The 21,185-nt window shown below is 39.8% G+C and overlaps 1 protein-coding gene across 1 annotated transcript in view; it reads left to right on the top strand.

The window, feature by feature from the left end:
- The window catches only part of AGK (acylglycerol kinase), a 204,290-nt gene that overhangs the window by 64,375 nt on the left and 118,730 nt on the right, over positions 1-21,185 (top strand). The window contains 2 exon segments of the mRNA XM_053718997.1: positions 11,391-11,483; positions 17,931-17,963. Of these exon segments, the coding sequence (XP_053574972.1) occupies positions 11,391-11,483; positions 17,931-17,963 (126 nt within the window).

Here is a 21,185-nt window from a genome sequence, read left to right as displayed (position 1 = left end):
TGGTAAGGGAGACTACATATGTCTAAAATTATATGAAAAAAAGAAGCTGCCTGGGCTAATTATAGGATACTAACACATTGCTGTACACTTGGAAAGGAATACCTGGTAGGTGACAAATAAGTGTGAAAACACATAATCTCCTAGGTAGAATATCAACCGACATATAAGGTTCCTCCTAACACAAACTCCCAGCTATGACAGGTGTTAAGCTAGGTTGTTTAGTTTAATACTATTAATCTTGGGGCAACGTCCCCTAAAACGCACTTTTTCAGTGTGTAATAGCTGCAGCCAAAGAGTAATAGCGTGGCTTGGCTTTATGTACATTCATAGACAAAGAGGCCAATTTATCAAAGGTCTTGTGGACCTGATCTGACAGTGCGGATCAGGTCCGCAAGACCTCTCTGAATGCGGAGAGCAATACGCTCTCCGTATTCAGCATTGCACCAGCAGCTCACAAGAGCAGGCGGACAGCATTATGGAGCAGCAGTCTTTAGACCGCTGCCTCATAACTGCTGTTTCTGGCGAGTCTGAAGACTCGCCAGAAACACGGCCCTTCAAGCTCATTTCGGAGCTTAATTAATGGGCCTCTATGTGTCTTGGTAATGAGATCTAAAACCCCTGCTATAGCTATCCCTCCATAGCAATATCTTAGATACAAGTCTGTTGAGTATGTTCCACTCCAGTAGGAGAAATTTAAAAATCACCATTATGAATACTGTATACTGCTCATTTAGCAAGATAAATTGCTGAAACAACTAGATTAAGTTGTGGGGTTTGATCCTATGTGTAGGTAAAATACAAGTCGATATACTTAGCTTAGTGGACATATATATCTTAGGGGCTTGGGTAATGAAAGCTGAAACTGTAATATCAGGAGCCTCTCCCATAAAGCGTCCTAAGTACTTAACATGAGAACTCAATCGTAAAAAAAAAAAAATCAATTGTTTGGTAATCATGGCTGTTAGTATAGCATGTGTCATATTGAGAATTATTCATATAAAGCGATAAACTTAGGTAGGTGCTTCACCATCTATGAATATTACTCAAAAAGGCGTCTGTCCAAAGTTCCTGCATCGCTATAAGCTTGTGGAAAAAAGCGATAAAGGAGGTGTAGTCTTTATATGGAGCTAGCCAATTCCAGCTCTGAGTTGAACCGATCTAGGAGCATATGTAACAGGCCATACATAAGCAAGGTTACTGCAGCTGGATAGGAGTGTTGTGCCAGGTTCAATGCTCACGGCAGAGTGATGCAGTTGATATTCAAGACAGGTGCGTAGCCGTTTCCAAATGATAGCTTAATGCTGTCCGCATGTAAAATGAAACCAGCTTCTCCAGTAAACGCTCCACTGCCTAGGAAGTCCGGGTAAGAGCCAGATGCAGTAGGAACTTTGTCTAGTCGTACACTAATTACAGGTTGACACTCTCATGCAGTCTGAGCCCAGAGTCCCCCAACGATCGGCCGCCTCGCCAGGGTACTAAGGGGCAGTGTCTTCAAATCTGCCTCATAGTTGGGGGGGTGATCACTTATCTTTGAAAAGTTTCCTGCACGTGGCTCCTCCCGGGCCGGTGCTGAAATACAATCACACTGTCCGTCTAGTACAACCTGCTCCCCAACAACAGCAATGAAGGGTCTGTCTCGCTCTTTTCTCCGCCACGCAGTAGGGGAGGTGTGTGCTGGGATACAGGCTGCCTCTTCTCCAAGTATATCGCTGCCCCCATCTTTCAATATTCTCACAAGGGAATCAAACTGCGACTCCATCTTGTCTGCCAACAGTTGCAAAAGAGAAGTAGCGGCACACACCATTATGGGATACTTTAAAGTTCACTGACAACTGGAAAGGTGCTTCACTCACTATGGGAATATAGAAATCTAGCCAGTATTAGTTATAGCTTGCTACACGCTTTACCCGGCCTCCTTGGGAACCGGCGGGGGGGGGGGGGGGGGGGTTAAGATGGTGAATGATGTAAGCAAACTCCGGTAGTGTGGTTAGGATCCTCAAAGTAAAATAGCTCATCAGTTTTCGATATTGCCGTTATCCAGCGACACTGGTCAATAAATGTGCACAATTTTTTTTGCAAAAAATTAGAGATTATAAGTGAGATATTCAGTAGATTAAGCTGATATCCAGCAGAGCTCTCTTGTGTTGCGTCTTGCCATGGCTGCGGCTCAGACACGCCCCCGGTTTTTTATTTTTAAGAATAGGCTTTTTTATTTTTACTTTTATTTTCTATGGTAGATTTGGTTATTGTGGGAGGTTACTTGTATTGTAGTGGGGGTTGTAATTGTTTTTTTGTGTAAAAGAGCTGAAATCTCTTTAGGGCAATGCCTTACAAAAGGCCCTTTTAAGGGCTATTGTAATTTATTTTAGTGTTAGGGTGTTTTTTTTGTTCTGGGTGGGTTTTTTTATTTTACGGGGCATGTAGATTAGTGTTAGGTACAAATAGTGTTTTTTTAATTTTGTTATTATATATTATTTATAATAAGATTTTTTTTAATTGTAACTTAGGAGGTTTAGTTTAGAGGGGGGTTTGGTGTTGGGTAGAGTATGTTAGGTTAGTTTGCATTTGGAGTATGTGGTGGTATAGGGGTTAATAGTTTAGATACTTGCGTTGGGTATGTGGCAGTATAGGGGTTAATAGGATAGATACTTGCAGTGGGTATGTGGTGGTATAGGGGTTAATAGGATAGATACTTGCGGTGTGTATGTGGCAGTATAGGGGTTAATAGTATATATACTTGCTGTGGGCTAGAGGCTGTATACGGGTTAATAGTTTAGATACTTGCTGTGGGTATGTGGCGGTTTAGATTTTTATTAATGTAGTACTTCGGGGTACTTCGGTTTAGGGGCATTAGGATTAGTGGTTAGGCACGGTGGTTATATTTCAACGGAGCCTCTTACTATGTATCGCCAATATGGGCGGTGATGCCAGCATCACCAACCAATGACATGTATAGTAAACTCCTCTCATCGATGCTGCTATGTCAGGAGCTTGGAATATTTCTACAGGCTCGCTCGACATAGCGGAGGATCCTTTTGATCAATGGGGACACAAAGCAAATTAGTTAATAGAAATAAATTGAAAAGTTGTTTAAAATGTTGGGTTTCCTTGTAGTGTAATAATAAGAATGTTCTTATCTGTTATTGCACTGTGTTATTAACCACTTCAGTGCCAAGGGATTGATTGTCTTGTAGTATGCATTTGGACTTCTTTCTTTCTTTTATGGTTTACCTTGGATGATTCGGATAGAGCATATAATTTCTTTCATGTAATTGGCAAGAGTCCATGAGCTAGTGACATATGGGATATACAATCCTTCCAGGAGGGGCAAAGTTTCCCAAACCTCAAAATGCCTATGAATACACCCCTCACCACACCCACAATTCAGTTTTACAAACTTTGCCTCCTATGGAGGTGGTGAAGTAAATTTGTGCTTGATGATTTCTTCTATGATAAGCGCTTCTAAGCATTCTAAAGCCCAATTCCTCTCAGAGTACAGTCTTTGTCAGAGGAATGTGAAGAGAGTATCACCTATTGATTTTATGGTTTTCCTTGCAGGAAATCTATCAAGGGTTCTCTATCGGTCGTAGGGATTTATCTCCTACCTCCCTTTTCAGATCGACGATATACTCTTATATATCATTACCTCTGCTGATACTTTTTCAGTGCTGGTTTGGCTATCTGCTAAATGTGAATGGGTGTCTTTCGGTAAGTATGTATCATTATTTTAAGACACTCTCAGCTATGGTTTGGCGCTTTATGTATTAATATAAAGTTTTAAATATATGTATTTTACTTATATTTGCCATGAGTTAGGTCTATGTGTATTTCCCTTTGCAGTCCAGCAGTTTCATTTTGGGGATCATGGTTAGGAAGTTTGTCTTACCTGGGGTATAGTCTTTTTTTTCCAATTTGACTTGTAAACTTGCGGGCATATTAGGCTTGCGAAGGCGCAAAATGCTGTTTTTTATTGCGTCATTCTTGGCACGAGAATTTTTTTGGGAGCGAATGTGCGTCATTTCCTGCGTCTTAGTTGATGTGTGGTTGTTTGACACGTAATTGCGTTTGTTATGACGTGAGTTGCGTCATTTCTGGATGTTTGTTGTTTTATTTATATTTTACCTCACTTCCTATATGCTCCTTGCTTTCTTTATGCTCAGAGGGCTATGCTATTTGCTTTTTTGTCAATTTTAGCATTTGCATTTTTCCCCATTCCTGAAACTGCTATATGTGGAAATCTGATCCTGTCTCAGAAGTCGCTGTAGGAACCATGCTGCCTGAACACAGTTCTACGAAAGCTAAGTGTATCTGTTGTAAGCTAGTGGAGATTATATTTCCAACTGTAGTATGTAACAGTTGTCATGATAAGCTTTTGAATGCAGTAAAGGTTTCTATTAGTGCTAGTACAGTATCTGTTGTTTCTTCAACATCTAAAGTACATGATATCCCTGTTGATATGAAAAATTATATTGCTGATACGATACAGAAGGCTATGGCTGCTATACCGCCTTTAAATAAACGTAAAAGGTCTTTTAAAACTTCTCATATTACTGATGAAATTTGTAATGACCGACAACATACTGATATATCCTCCTCTGATGAGGATCTTTCTGACTCAGAAGATCCTACTTCAGATATTGACACTGATAAATCATCTTATCTTTTTAAGATTGAGTATATTCGTTCTTTGTTAAAAGAAGTGTTAATAACATTGGATATTGAGGAGTATGGTCCTCGTGATAATAAATCCAGTAAACGTTTAAATTCTGTTTATAAACCTCCTGTGACTACTCCGGAGGTTTTTCCTGTTCCTGATGCTATTTCTAATGTGTTTGCCTAGGAATGGTCTAAGCCTGGTACTTCTTTTGTTCCTTCTTCAAGGTTTAAAAAGTTGTATCCTTTGCCAGTGGTTAATTTAGAGTTTTGGTGAAAAGTCCCTAAGGTTGATGTGGCTACTTCTACTCTTGCTAAACGTACTACTATTCCTATGGAAGATAGTACCTCTTTTAAGGATCCTTTAGATAAGAAGATTGAATCTTATCTAAGGAAAGCTTATTTGCATTCTGGTTATATGCTTAGACCTGCCATTTCTATGGCTGATGTAGCGGCTGCATCAACGTTTTGGTTGGATAGCTTAGCACAACGAGAAAAAGACTGATTTGCATAGCATTGTTTGCTTCAACATGATAATCATTTTATCTGTGATGCTATTTTTGATATCTTCAAGAGTAATGTTAAATCTATGTCTTTGGCTATTTTAGCTAGAAGAGCTTTATGGCTCAAATCATGAAATGCTGACATGGTATCTAAATCTAGGTTACTATCTCTTTCATTATAGGGCAATAATTTGTTTGGTTCCCAGTTGGATTCAATTATTTCCACTATTACTGGGGGGAGGGAGTTTTTTTGCCTCAAGATAAAAAGTCTAAAGGCAAATCTAAAGCTTCTAATCGGTTTCGTTCCTTTCGTCAGAATAGAGAACAGAAAACCGTTCCTTCCCCTAAAGACTCGAGTTGGAATAAATCCAAGCCTTACAAGAAACCAAAGCCAGCCCCCAAGTCTGCATGAAGATGTGGCCCTCGATCCAGTTCTGCTGGTAAGGGGCAGATTTAAATTATTTCAAGACATTTGGGCAGATTCCATTCGGAATAATTGGATTCAGAATATTGTCTCCCAGGGGTATCGAATAGGTTTCAGAATAAGACCTCCTGTGAGATTTTTTTCTCTCTCACGTTCCAACAAATCCTGTGAAAGCTCAGGCTTTTCTGAAGTGTGTTTCGGATCTAGAGCTTTCAGAAGTAATTGTACCAGTTCCATTTCTGGAACAGGGTCTGGGTTTTCTTCAAATCTATTAATTGTCCCGAAGAAGTAAAATTCTTTCAGACCAGTTCTGGATCTGAAGTTTTTGAATCAATTTGTAAGGGTCCCAACTTCCAAGATGGTGACCATAAGGACTATTCTGCCTTTTGTTCAGCAATGTCATTATATGTCCACGATAGACTTACAGGATGTATATCTTCACATTCCGTTTCATCCAGACCACTATCGGTTTTCGAGATTCTCTTTTCTAGACAAGCATTACCAATTTGTTGCTCCTCCATTTGGCCTAGCAACAGCACCACAAATCTTTTCAAAGGTTCTCGGTACCCTTCTATCTGTAATCAGAGAGCAAGGTATTGCAGTGTTTCCTTATTTGGACAATATCTTGGTACTGGCTCAATCTTTACATTTAGCAGAATCTCACACGAATCAACTTGTGTTGTTTCTTCAAAGACATGGTTGGAGGATCAATTTACTAAAGAGTTCCTTGATTCCTCAAACAAGGGTCACCTTTTTAGGTTTCCAGATAGATTGTGTCCATGACTCTGTCTTTAACAGACAAGAAAGGAATAAAATTGGTTTCTGCCTGTCGAAACCTTCAGTCTCGATCAGTCCCTTCAGTGGCTATGTGCATGGAAGTTTTAGGTCTCATGACTGCAGCATCGGATGCGATAAGGCAACGAAGACCCCGTACAATTGCGCAGCTGAAGAAATGCATAATGGATGAATGAGGGAAATTCTGCTTGCTAAACATATCCAACTGGTGTCTTCAGTGCCCAAACACTTAATAAGTGTCATTAAATGAAAAGGTGATGTTACACAATGGTAAACAGTCGACTGTCCCAACTTTTTTGCAGTGTGTTGCAGTCATCAGATTTGTTGTTTATTATCAAAAATACATTAAAATCACAAAATAAAACATCAAATAATGTGTTTTCAATATAGTACAGGGTGAATTGAATTTTCAAATGACTCTTTTTGTTAGATTTTTTTGCATTTTCCATACTGTCCCATCTTTTTCGGAATTGGGGTTGTCCTTTAACCCTTAGTTATATTCCTGTAGCCACACTAAGCAAGTGCTTAATGCCTTGTTGTCCTATCATGTTTAGTTATATTCCTGTAGGCACACTAAGCAAGGGTCTAATGTCTGGTTATCCTATCACCCTTAGTTGTATTCCTGTAGGCACAATAAGCAAGTGCCTAATGCCTTGTTATCCTATCACCCTTTGTTATATTCCTGTAGGCACACTAAGCAAGGGTCTGTCTGGTTATCCTATCACCCTTAGTTGTATTCCTGTAGGCACAATAAGCAAGTGCCTAATGCCTTGTTATCCTATCACCCTTTGTTATATTCCTGTAGGCACACTAAGCAAGGGTCTGTCTGGTTATCCTATCACCCTTAGTTATATTCCTGTAGCCACACTAAGCAAGAGTCTAATGTCTTGTTATCTAATCACCCTTAGTTGTATTCCTGTAGGCAAACTAAGCAAGGGTCTAATGTCTTGTTATCCCATCACCCTCAGTTGTATTCCTGTAGGCAAACTAAGCAAGGGTCTAATGTCTTGTTATCCCATCACCCTCAGTTGTATTCCTGTAGGCACAATAAGCAAGGGTCTAATGTCTTGTTATCCCATCACCCTTAGTTGTATTCCTGTAGGCGCAATAAGCAAGTGCTTAATGCCTTGTTATCCTATCACCCTTAGTTATGTTCCTGTAGCCACACTAAGCAAGTGCTTAATGCCTTGTTGTCCTATCACGTTTAGTTATATTCCTGTAGGCACACTAAGCAAGGGTCTAATGTCTGGTTATCCCATCACCCTTAGTTGTATTCCTGTATTCGCAATAAGCAAGTGCTTAATGCCTTGTTATCCTATCACCCTTAGTTGTACTCCTGTAGGCAAACTAAGCAGGGGCGAGTGCCTGGTTATCCTATCACCTTTAGTTATATTCCTGTAGGCAAACTTAGCAAGTGGTTAATGCCTTGTTGTCCTATCGCCCTTAGTTATATTCCTGTAGGCACTCTAAGCAAGTGGTTAAAGGGACACTGTACCCAAATTTTTTCTTTCATGATTCAGATAGAGCATGACATTTTAAGCAACTTTCTAATTTACTCCTATTATCAAATTTTCTTTATTCTCTTGGTATCTTTATTTTAAATGCAATAATTTAAGTTTAGATGCCGGCCCATTTTTAGTGAACAACCTGGGTTGTCCTTGCTGATTGGTGGATAAATTCATCCACCAATAAAAAAGTGCTGTCCAGAGTTCTGAATCTCAAAAAAAGCTTAGATGCCTTCTTTTTCAAATAAAGATAGCAAGAAAACGAAGAAAAATTAATAATAGGAGTAAATTAGAAAGTTGCTTAAAATTGCATGCTCTATTTGAATCACTAGAGTAAAAATTTGGGTTCAGTGTCCCTTTAATGTCGGGTTATCCTATCACCCTTAGTTGTATTCCTATAAGCACACTAAGCAAGTGCTTAATGCCTTGTTGTCCTATCACGTTTAGTTATATTCCTGTAGGCACACTAAGCAAGGGTCTAATGTCTGGTTATCCTATCACCCTTAGTTGTATTCCTGTAGGCAAACTAAGCAGGGGCGAGTGCCTGGTTGTCTTATCACCTTTAGTTATATTCCTGTAGGCAAACTTAGCAAGTGGTTAATGCCTTGTTGTCCTATCACCCTTTTTTTATTTTCACAAGATAACAATTGTTCTCTTTCTTACAGAAACTATTTTTTCTGCTAACATATACAGCTAAACCAAAAATGGGCACGGCTCCTTAGCTTAGATTCCTGCTTTTTCAAATAAAGATAGCAAGAGAACGAAGAAAAATGGATAATATAATAACAGGTTTAGTATCCCTTTAACACTAAATATATAAGTAGATATCTCCTTTAAGGTTTGTTTTTTTTAAGCACAGGGCTTCCCACTGTTCTGCTCTGATGCAACATGTCTGGAAACTAAGAAATTCTTCATTTTAGGAATCTCCAATAGCAGTGCATTATGTCCAATGAAGTATTTATGCGCCGTACACTGGATCAGACAGGTGTTCGGTGTGTACAAGGCAGGGTCTGCTCTAAAAACAGTCTTCCTTAAATTGCTGTGACAGTTCAGGATGAAGGGTGATGATTAGCATCGCGGCCGGTAATTACAAGAAACCTATTTTCATTTTACAGATGGTTAATTATGGCATAAAAATAGCATGCCTTCTCTTAGAAGAGTTATGGGTGTGAATGCATATTACACAGAATATTTCTGGAACAATGCTGTATATGTTAGCAGTAAAAATAGTTTCTGTAAGAAAGAGAACAATTGTTATCTTGTGAAAATAAAAATCTCTAATATTTAAAGGGACACTGAACCCAAATTTATTATTTTGTGATTCAGATAGAGCATGCAATTTTAAGCAACTTTCTAATTTACTCCTATTATCAATTTTTCTTCATTCTCTTGGTATGTTTATTTGAAAAAGCAAGAATGTAAGTTTAGATGCCGGCCCATTTTTGGTGAATAACCTTGGTTGTCCTTGCTGATTGGACAGCACCAATAAACAAGTGCTGTCCATGGTACTAAACCAAAAATTTGCTGTCTCCTTAGCTTAGATGCCTTCTTTTTCAAATAAAATAGCAAGAGAACTTAGGAAAATTGATAATAGGAGTAAATTAGAAAGTTGCTTAAAATTGCATGCTCTATCTGAATCATGAAATAATTTTTTTGGGTTCAGTGTCCCTTTAAGTGGTATTATATCTCGGGATGCAAATGTCTATACAATTGAAGGGGTAAATTTCGATTTCACATTGCTCACCAAAAGTACAGTATTTTAAAAGAATCTCTGAAGGGTAATTCAATTATTAAATTAAACTTTTACAATGCGCACACTGTTTACACTGATCAGTACACAACACGTAACCCATACCCTTCACTCACTTACCCAGAATCCCACTACTCATTTGTCTTCATATACAGTAGCATACCTGAAGCTTACACACAGTGGTGCTGCTGACCGATGCACATCTACCAGTGCACTCACCTGCAGCAGCTTTACTGACTGCTCTCACCCGCAGCAGCTTTACTGACTGCTCTCACCCGCAGCAGCTTTACTGACTGCTCTCACCCGCAGCAGCTTTACTGACTGCTCTCACCCGCAGCAGCTTTACTGGCTGCTCTCACCCGCAGCAGCTTTACTGGCTGCTCTCACCCACAGCAGCTTTACTGACTGCTCTCACCCGCAGCAGCTTTACTGGCTGCTCTCACCCGCAGCAGCTTTACTGGCTGCTCTCACCCGCAGCAGCTTTACTGGCTGCTCTCACCCGCAGCTGCTTTACTGACTGCTCTCACGCGCAGCTGCTTTACTGACTGCTCTCACGCGCAGCTGCTTTACTGACTGCTCTCACCCGCAACAGCTTTACTGGATGCTCTCACCCGCAGCAGCTTTATTGGCTCCTCTCACCCGCAGCAGCTTTATTGGCTCCTCTCACCCGCAGCAGCTTTACTGGCTGCTCTCACCCGCAGCAGCTTTACTGGCTGCTCTCACCCGCAGCAGCTTTACTGGCTGCTCTCACCCGCCTCAACTTTACTGGCTGCTCTCACCCGCAGCAGCTTTACTGGCTGCTCTCACCCGCAGCAGCTTTACTGGCTGCTCTCACCCGCAGCAGCTTTACTGGCTGCTCTCACCCGCAGCAGCTTTACTGGCTGCTCTCACCCGCAGCAGCTTTACTGGCTGCTCTCACCCGCAGCAGCTTTACTGGCTGCTCTCACCCGCAGCAGCTTTACTGGCTGCTCTCACCCGTAGCAGCTTTACTGGCTGCTCTCACCCGCAGCAGCTTTACTGGCTGCTCTCACCCGCAGCAGCTTTACTGGCTGCTCTCTCCTGCAGCAGCTTTACTGGCTGCTCTCACCCGCAGCAGCTTTACTGGCTGCTCTCTCCTGCAGCAGCTTTACTGGCTGCTCTCTCCTGCAGCAGCTTTACTGGCTGCTCTCTCCTGCAGCAGCTTTACTGGCTGCTCTCACCCGCAGCAGCTTTACTGGCTGATAAACTAAATGTCCTCACTGGCAACAGGTTTAATAATTGTTCTGCTGGCTGCACTTACCTTATCAGTTCTATTGCACTCACACAGCAGTTAACTGTCCTACATTATTTCTGCCGTTTTATGTACTCATTGATTCATTTACCCACGGCAATGCTACTGACTACATGGATTTTGTTGAATGCAATGATTTTTAGTCATAATTTTGTTAGCAAGTAGTACATCATACACAAGGCGTACATCATCTCAAATGAGCCATTGTTGATGCAATTGAAGGCACTGCCATCTCTCTGGGCAGACACACTTTTTATAACACTGGTACTCCGTGCATAGCTACGTATTATTCATGTGCCATACATTGAAAGCAAAATATGTTGTTTTGTATAGGAAAATATCATAAGAGTATGTCTGGACATTATCTAGACGCGCTTCCAGCACCTATAGACAATATATATAATATACATGCACTGTAGTGATCTCACTAATGCACTTATAAGTGGAGATTTTGGGCATAGAGCTAATTTCTGGTCTTTTATGTTTTTAGACAGACTATGAAGGACAAGCTAAAAAACTACTGGATGTAATGAAGCATACAGATCTCATCATTGTGGCTGGAGGAGATGGAACACTGCAAGAGGTAAGCGCCTTAAATGCATATTCATTTGCCTCTCACTGTGTGCAGACATAAGTATATTTAGTTGCAGAGAAAGAGCACTTGGTATTCAGTTGCTTATGGAGTATATAACAATATGCAAACAATTTACATTCCCTGCTCCTGGTACGGCAGCAGATAGACAGGTTTAAAGGGACATTAAACACGAAATAAATCATTGCTTGAATGGTGTATTCAGAGTAGAGATTAGCCTGAGAATAATTTGTACATGTACTGTAGTTTTTAAAATTATATTAGTTGTTTAAATATTGAAAACATTTTACTATCCATAAAGCAGTGGGCGTCACCATATTGTAACTTAGGTTACCTTTTCTGCTGAGGCCAATTAGAATGGTTATAAATGGCTTACTAGAGTGTGCAACCAATGACTGGGGGGAATATAGCTGTGTCTGCAATTCCATGTTTAACATGAATTGGAAAGCCTACAATATTCAGAATTAAATTACTGGAAAGGAGAACAAAAGTAATACTGAAAGCGTATTGCAAAGTTGTTTTACTCTACATACAGTATAATTAAACAATTTATATTAATATCTTGAGGAGTCTAATGTCTCTTTAACAGTGTCTGAGACTTACTAAACCTCATTAGGATTATGCTTGAGGTAATGTATTTAATTTAGTCAACTGAGCTGGTTTAGCAATACAAGTCATTTATGCTTATTTCCACTCCTCTCTTCAAGCACCAATAACAAAGCAGATCACTGGGGTAGTCAGTGAGTGGCTTATTCATTATCACACAACACTTGCACGTGTCCTCTTATTCAAGAAAACTTTGGAGTTCTACAACTGCTCTAAATCCTCAGTAAAAATTGACTAAAAGGATTTGTCTTATTTATAACATATTCAATTTGTTCTACCTAAGAATGAGAAAAAGACAAACAATTATGGGGACCGATCTCAAAAAATGACATTGCACAAAAAGTTCAGAGAATGGCCACAAAGCTAATAAGGGGAATGGAGAGTTTAAGCTATGAGGAGACGTTAGCCAAACATGGTCTGTTTTCTCTAGAAAAAAGGCGCTTGAGAGGTGACATGATTACTTATTACAACTATATTCAAGGCCCATATACAGAGATGGATGAAGCTTGGTTTATTCCAAGAAAATTGTTTGTGACAAAAGGACACAATGTAAGGCTGGAGGAAAGGAGATTTAATCTCCTGCAACATAAATGTTTTTTTTTCACTGTAAGAGCAATAATTACCTAAGGAGGTAGTAAATGCCAATTCCTTAGAAACATTTAAATATGGTTTAGATACATTTCCTTTTAGAAACAGAATTCAGGGATATGATTACTAGTTTTAAATGGGTCTCCTTTTTTTTATTTGATCAAACTGGAGCTTTTTTTGTATATTAGGTTTGTATAGGTTGAACTCAATCGACTTCTGTCTTTTTTCTATCTAATCTACTACGTTACAATATATTCCTTAATTGCCAGTTGCTTACACATGTACCATCTGATATTACTTGTATAATATCATTATATAAAAGTATATTATAAAAACACCACGCTGTGCTCAGGCATCTCTCTTTGGTAGAAATTATTATATGTGTAGTTTTCACTAATCTCTCCAGCACACGGTCCTGTTCCCCCGTCTGTATCCCCTAAAATGTATTTAGAACTCTTCTCATTAGTTTTAGTGTACACCCATCCTACTTTTTTGGCTTTCTCAGTCATTTGAGAATATCTCTATAGCAATCTCTGCTTTACCTCCTCATACATTATCCAAGGGTTCAACAGGGCTAAGAATTGTTCCTTTTTATCTAGTATATCTGGCGATAAGATAGCCATCTGGTAAAAGTATTTGTGTTTATTTTCAATAATAGTTATGTCTTCCAAAATCCTGCACTAATTACTCTTACAGCTGCACATGTCTATTACTTTGTTAGCCCTGTTGGGTAGGCCAGGACTGAGTTAAGGCCTATTTAGGGTTTAGCGGGTTTCCTTATTAAATATAGCACTCAGTAGTGCAGAGGTTTGTGACATGAGCATTCCCACCACTTGTATATATGTTCCCCTTTCTCCACAACCTGTAAAATGTACACATTGTTGATGGGTTTTTTTATGAGAAAAGCCTAGTGCAGTTATAGTACCATTAAATGCCATCTTGATGTAATTTTCTTGTAAATTAGCACTATACGAGAAGGCTGTGCCCTTTTTCAATATCTTAACCCAAATCTTTATTGACCATTCCTCGTTGAGGTCCATCTCCTATTTAGTCATACATTTTCATCTTCCTGATATAGTAAAAATAGGACAGAGGTTTGTTCTGACACCTTTAAGTTGATGTCCTGTCAAGCACGAGAACTTTAAATATGTAGCAGAGGTTGTGAAATTAATTCCAGTTAGTTCTCTTACTCAAGGCCTGAGTTGTAGTTATAAAATGATCCCCAACATCTAAGTTTCTGTATTATTCAATCATTATGATAAATTGGTTATTTAGTGCCTCAGCACGTGATATTTCCTGTAATTTAAGTCTGTCAAGGCTCGTGAAACTTAAGCACATGGCAAGTTTCACAAGCCTAAACCTGTCACATAGCTGTCCCTTATTTGCAGCTTAGCTTTTTTCTTAAAGCCAAATTGTTTTAATTTTGTTAAGACAGTGGCAAGGCCAGGTATCTCCAAACTCAAGTCTAGATTGGCTCCTCCAGATAAGGAATTGGTGGGTGCAGTTTGACCTGTGAAAAACTGTTAAAGCGATCTCTGTATCTGTTGTAATATAATTCAGACCCTGCTATGTTAATCATTTGGAACACTGCAGAAAAACGCTGTAATTACAAGGTGTTTATTGTCCCTTTTGTAAATTAATTGACGTCACACTGCGCAGATGTGTTTGCTCTGCCTCTTTCATGTCTGAAAGCTAAAAATTTCATGTTAAAGGGACATGATACCCAAATGGTGAAGCAGTTTAAACTGATGCAGCATATCTGGAAAAAGATCATCTTAACCCCTTAAGGACAAAGCCATTTTTCAATTTCTTTCCCTTAAGGACCAAGGCTATTTTTACATTTCTGCGGTGTTTGTGTTTAGCTGTAATTTTCCTCTTACTCATTTACTGTACCCACACATATTATATACCGTTTTTCTCGCCATTAAATGGACTTTCTAAATATACCATTATTTTTATCATATCTTATGTTACTAAAAAAAATATATAAAATAGGATGAAAAAATGGAAAAAAACACACTTTTTCTAACTTTGACCCCCAAAATCTGTTACACATCTACAACCACCAAAAAACACCCATGCTAAATAGTTTCTAAATTTTGTCCTGAGTTTAGAAATACCCAATGTTTACATGTTCTTTACTTTTTTTGCAAATTATAGGGAAATAAATACAAGTAGCACTTTGCTATTTCCAAACAACTTTTTTTCAAAATTAGCGCTAGTTACATTGGGACACTAATATCTTTCAGGAATCCCTAAATATCCCTTGACATGTATATATTTTTATTAGAAGACATTCCAAAGTATTGATCAAGGCCCAATTTGGTATATTTCATGCTACCATTTCACCGCCAAATGCGATCAAATAAATAAAATCGTTCACTTTTTCACAAATTTTTTCACAAACTTTAGGTTTCTCACTGAAATTATTTACAAACAACTTGTGCAATTATGGCACAAATGGTTGTAAATGCTTCTCTGGGATCCCCTTTCTTTAGAAATAGCAGACAAGTATGGCTTTGGCGTTGCTTTTTGGTAATTAGAAGGCCGCAAAATGCCACTGCACATCACACGTGTATTATGCCCAGCAGTGAAGGGGTTAATTAGGGAGCATGTAGGCAGCTTCTAGGGTTAATTTTAGCTTTAGTGTAGTAGACAACCCCAAGTATTGATCTAGGCCCATCTTGGTATATTTCATGCCACCATTTCACCGCCAAATGCGATCAAATTTTTTTTTTTTTAATTTTTCACAATTTTAGGTTTCTCACTGAAATTATTTACAAACAACTTGTGCAATTATGGCATAAATGGTTGTAAATGCTTCTCTGGGATCCCCTTTGTTCATAAATAGCAGACATATATGGCTTTGGCATTGCTTTTTGGTAATTAGAAGGGCGCTAAATTCTGCTGCGCATCACACGTGTATTATGCCCAGCAGTGCAGGGGTTAATTAGGTAGCTTGTAGGGAGCTTGAAGGGTTAATTTTAGCTTTAGTGTAGATATCAGCCTCCCACCTGACACATCACACCCCCTGATCCCTCCCAAACAACTCTCTTCCCTCCCCCACCCCACAATTGTCCCCACCATCTTAAGTACTGGCAGAAAGTCTGCCAGTACTAGAATAAAAAGGTATCTCTCTTTAAAAAAAAAAAAAAAAAAATATTTACATATGCTGCTGTGTAGGGTCCCCCCCTTAGCCAACAACCTCCCTGACCCCCCCCCCCCCAAACAGCTCTCTAATCCTCCCCCTCTCCCTGTTTTGGTGCCATATTGGGTACTGGCAGCTATCTGCCAGTAACCAGTTTATACAAATATATATCTTTTTTTTTATTTTATTTTTTATTTTCTGTAGTGTAGCTTCCCCCCCAAAAAGACCATCCCCCCACCCCCTCCCAGATTCCTTAGCAATTTATTAACCCATTCCCTCCCCCCTTTCTCCCACTTAGAAGTTTTTTTTTCTGTAGTGCAGCTGTTCCCACCCGCTCCCTCCCCGTGCACGCGCCCGCCCGCCACCTCCCGTGCACGCGCGCACATCCGTGCGCGCCCCCAGCGACCACGCCCCCCTCTTTATCATAAACGTCATTGATGGCCGCTCACCCGCCTCCCACTTTGGCTCCCACCCACCAACGATTTTCAGCCATCGATGTCCGGTCAGAGAGGGCCACAGAGTGGCTCTCTCTGCACCGGAGGGGTAAGAAGTGTTATTGCAGGATGCCTCTATCGAGGCATAACTGCAATAACCGGAAAGCGGCTGGAAGCGATCAGGATCGCTTCCAGCCGCTTTAAACCCCAATGTCGTACAGGGTACGTCGCTGGTCTTTAAAGACCAGCTTGTGAAAGACGGACCCTGTTCGACATGAGTCGTTAAGGGGTTAAAGGGACACTGAACCCAATTTTTTTTTTCTTCCGTGATTCAGATAGAGCATGCAATTTTAAGCAACTTTCTAATTTACTCCTATTATCAATTTTCCTTCGTTCTCTTGCTATCTTTATTTGAAAAAGAAGGCATCTAAGCTAAGGAGCCAGCCAATTTTTGGTTGGGAACACTGGACAGCACTTGTTTGTGGGTGAATTTATCCACCAATCAGTAAGAACAACCCAGGTTGTTCACCAAAAATAGGCCAGCATCTAAACTTACATTCTTGCTTTTCAAATAAAGATACCAAGAGAATGAAGAAAATTTGATAATAGGAGTAAATTAGAAAATTGCTTAAAATTGCATGCACTATCTGAATCACAAAATAAAATGTTTTGCTTCAGTGTCCCTTTAACATATCTATGTAAAAAAGGGAAGATATGTTACCTCAAAATTTCCTCAGATGCCACATCCCATTGTAAAGGGACTTTAAGCAGCCAATTAGGAGGCTAGTCTCTGACTTGCAAGAGAGTGTGCATCTGGCATGTGCAGGCACAGTCATGTTATTTCCCTTCTCAGTATAAGGAAGTTTACTATGAAATCTCATGAGATTTCAGTAAATCAAAGTGTGACTTCGTCACTGAGGAAGCTGATTGGCTGCTGGGTTTTTCTTCTTCAACATGCAGCTGACAGTAGCTGAAGAATAACTGTTCACACAGAACTTTCTGTTGTGAGCTAAAGAAATGTTGAGATTAAATATCTTCCTTTTTAACATAGAGATATTCCGGTGATAATTTCTTGAAAGCTTTTTACAGTTATGCTTCACCACTGTCAAGCGATTTAGCATGTGGGTATTATGTCTCTTTAAATTAAAAAGCAAAAACTGCATCAAGGTTATGAAAGCTAATGCATCTTCTATGTGTCCTTACATTGTTTCTTATCCGTGCCCCTTTAAATGAAATTTATATAGCAAACTTAACAGGCAACTCTTACAAAATAACTGTACAGATTGCAGTGGTACAGTAATAAATACATTTACATTTGAAAATCTCACATATCCACCAGACCAAGTTCATTAAATTCCTTTTGTAATTGGATAATAATTATGCCTTTTGGTACTTTTAAACCTTTCTCCTTTGGCAGCTGCCACATCACTAGAGAATGGGCTATAATTGAGAGGTGCAAAATGAATGCAAAATTCCAGTTGTTGTCGCAGCCTGAGGTGCATTCAGTACAATGTGAGCTCTTTGTTTGAAATCAAACATGGCTGCAGTAAACGCATGGCAAGCAACATCTACTTTAAACTGTACCGTGTGGGTTGACTATTCTTCTAGTAATACATCTGATGGGTCAGAATAATAAGGAACGTTTTATATTGTTTCTTGCAGGTTATCACAGGTCTCCTCCGCAGGGCCGATCAGGTACGTGTGTTCCCCTTGGTCTCTTATTCTAAGTCAGCATGGATCTCTGCGTCATAACATTAAATAGACTAAACAGCATTTGCCCAAACAGAGAAAAATGACACAGTATTATTTACTGCTGATCTTTTGCCAGGTTTCATTTGTTAAAATCTTCAGAATTCTATATTCATTTTTTTATTGTTGGGTTTCCACTTGTTTTTTTTTCCTCCCAGCAGCTGTTGCCATAACAACCGTTGCTGGTTTAGTGAGCGCTGAATGGCAGTGGCCATATTAACTGTTCAATGAGGCAAATTTTCCACAACTGGTAATTCTACCGTTCAGTAAAAAAATATAAAAATGTTGGATTTCTAAATACTAGAGTTTAAAAAAACAAAAAGAGGAGACAATGCTATATGAAGGAGTACGGGTTCCATATGCACTTTCTCTTCATACAATCACCAATTTTCTTTATGCAGCTCAAGTTATATAAAGCTTAAAGGGACAGTCTACTCCAGAATTGTTATTGTTTAGAAACATAAATAAATCCCTTTTATTATCCATTCCTCAGTTTTGCATAACCAACACGGTTATATTAATACGCTTTTTTTTTACCTCTGTGATTACCTTGTATCTAAGCCTATGCAGACTATCCCCTTATTTTAGTTCTTTTGACAGACTTGCATTTTATCCCGTCAGTGCTGACTCACAAATAACTCCACGGGAGTGAGCATAAGTTTATCTATATGGCACACACGAACTAGTGCTGTCTTACTGTAAAATGCACCGAGATAAGAGGCAGCCTTCAAGGGTTTAGAAATTAGCATATGAGCCTACCTAGGTTTAGCTTTCAACAAAGAATACCAACAGAACAATGCAAATTTGATGTTAAAAGTAAATTGGAAGTAGTTTAAAATAGCACGCCCTATCTGAATCATGAAAGTTTAATTTTGACTAGACTGTCCCTTTAAAGGGATATGAAACCCAAACATTTTCTTTCATGATTCATATAGAGCATACATTTTAAACACGTTTCCAATTTACTTATCTAATTTGCTTCATTCTCTTTGTTGAAGGAGCAGCAGTGCACTACTGGGAGCTAACTGAACACATCAGTAAGCCAAAAAAAAGACATGCAGCAACCAATTAGCACCTAACTCCCAGTTTCGGAGCCTACCTAGGTATGCTTTATAACCGAGGATACCAAGGGAACTAAGCAAATTAGATAACAAAAGTAAATTGGAAAGCTGTTTAACATTGTATCTGGGGTGTCATGTCCCTTTAACGCATGTGACGACACGTGTTCATCACACAATGCTTTCAGAGCAGAATGACAACCATCGCCCTCCCTGCCACGTGCTTACTGGGGTCAAAGAAGTGGCCCTGCATTGCTGGGAGAATCTGGTGACGTTACCACGTATGGCCGTGCTGATGTCACAAAGCTCAGGAAACAAGGAAGTTCACAGTAGCTGCACTGGACTTAAGGGAGCTGGGTGGGGCTAAGTGTTTAAACCCCTTGATCTCAGCTTGGGGGTATAAAGTTAAATTAAGATTTAATAAAACATGTTAAAACACTACACATTATAACAGGCCATCAAAAAGGCATAGTGACCCTGATGCCACCTTATTTTAAAGCCCAGAAGTCCCCTATATAAATTTTATAGCCAGGTGATTACTAGTTTAGTTAATAGTGAACAGGTGGTGTGAATAAATGTGGTTTTATTTGAGCAGAGGTTCATGGGAGCCCCTATGTGCAAATCAAAATTTTAAATATATATATATAGTATCTCACAAAATTGAGTACACCCCTCACATTTTTATAAATATTTTATTATATCTTTTCATGTGACAACACTGAAGAAATGACACTTTGCTACAATGTAAAGTAGTGAGTGTACAGCCTGTATAAAAGTGTAAATTTGCTGTCCCCTCAAAATAACTTAACACACAGCCATTAATGTCTAAACCGTTGGCAATAAAAGTGAGTACACCCCTAAGTGAAAATGACCCAAATTGGGCCCATTTAGCCATTTTCCCTCCCCGGTGTCATGTGACTCAGTGTTACAAGGTCTCAGGTGTGAATGGGGAGCAGGTGTGTTAAATTTGGTGTTATCACTCTAACACTCTCTCATACTGGTCACTGGAAGTTCAAATTGGCACCTCATGTTGCTCTACATAAAGATGGCCTAGGCTATAAGTAGATTGCAAAGACCCTGAAACTGAGCTGCAGCATGGTGGGCAAAACCATACAGCGGTTTCACAGGACAGGTTCCACTCAGAACATGCCTCGCCATGGTCGACCAAAGAAGTTGAGTGCACGTGCTCAGTGTCATATCCAGAGGTTGTCTTTGGGAAATATACGTATGAGTGCTGCCAGCATTGCTGCAGAGGTTAGAGGGGTGGTGGGTCAGCCTGTCTGCGCTCAGACCATACGCTGTACACTGCATCAAATTGGTCTGCATGGCTGTCGTCCCAGAAGGAAGCCTCTTCTAAAGATGATGCACAAGAAGGACCCGCAAACAGTTTGTTGAAGACAAGCAAACTAATGACATGGATTACTGGAACCATGTCCTGTGGTCCAATGAGACCAAGATAAACTTATTTGGTTCAGATGGTGTCAAGCATGTGTGGCAGCAACCCGGTGAGGAGTACAAAGACAAGTTTGTCTTGCCTACAGTCAAGCATGGTGGTGGGAGTGTCATGGTCTGGGCCTGCATGAGTGCTGCTGGCACTGGGGAGCTACAGTTCATTGAGGGAACCATGAATGCCAACATGTACTGTGACATACTGAAGCAGAGCATGATCACCTCCCTTCGGAGACTGGGCCACAGGGCAGTATTCCAACATGATAACGACCCCAAACACACCTTCAAGATAACCACTGCCTTGCTAAAGAAGCTGAGGGTAAAAGTGATGGACTGGCCAAGCATGTCTCCAGACCTAAATCCTATTGAGCATCTGTGGGGCATCCTCAAACAGAAGGTGGGGGAGCGCTCCGTGATGTCGTCATGGAGGAGTGGAAGAGGACTCCAGTGGCAACCTGTGAAGCTCTGCTCAACTCTATGCCCAAGAGGGTTAAGGCAGTGCTGGTAAATAATGGTGGCCACATAAAATATTGACACTTTGGGGGTGTACTCACTTTCCACTTGGGGGTGTACTCACTTTTGTTGCCAATGGTTATTATGAGGGGACAGCAAATTTACATTGTTATACTGGCTGTACACTCACTACTTTACATTGTAGCAA

The sequence above is a fragment of the Bombina bombina genome, chromosome 6 (assembly GCF_027579735.1).
Source record: "Bombina bombina isolate aBomBom1 chromosome 6, aBomBom1.pri, whole genome shotgun sequence".
Taxonomy (NCBI): Eukaryota; Metazoa; Chordata; class Amphibia; order Anura; family Bombinatoridae; genus Bombina; species Bombina bombina.
This window is presented reverse-complemented; position numbering and strand designations above follow the sequence as displayed.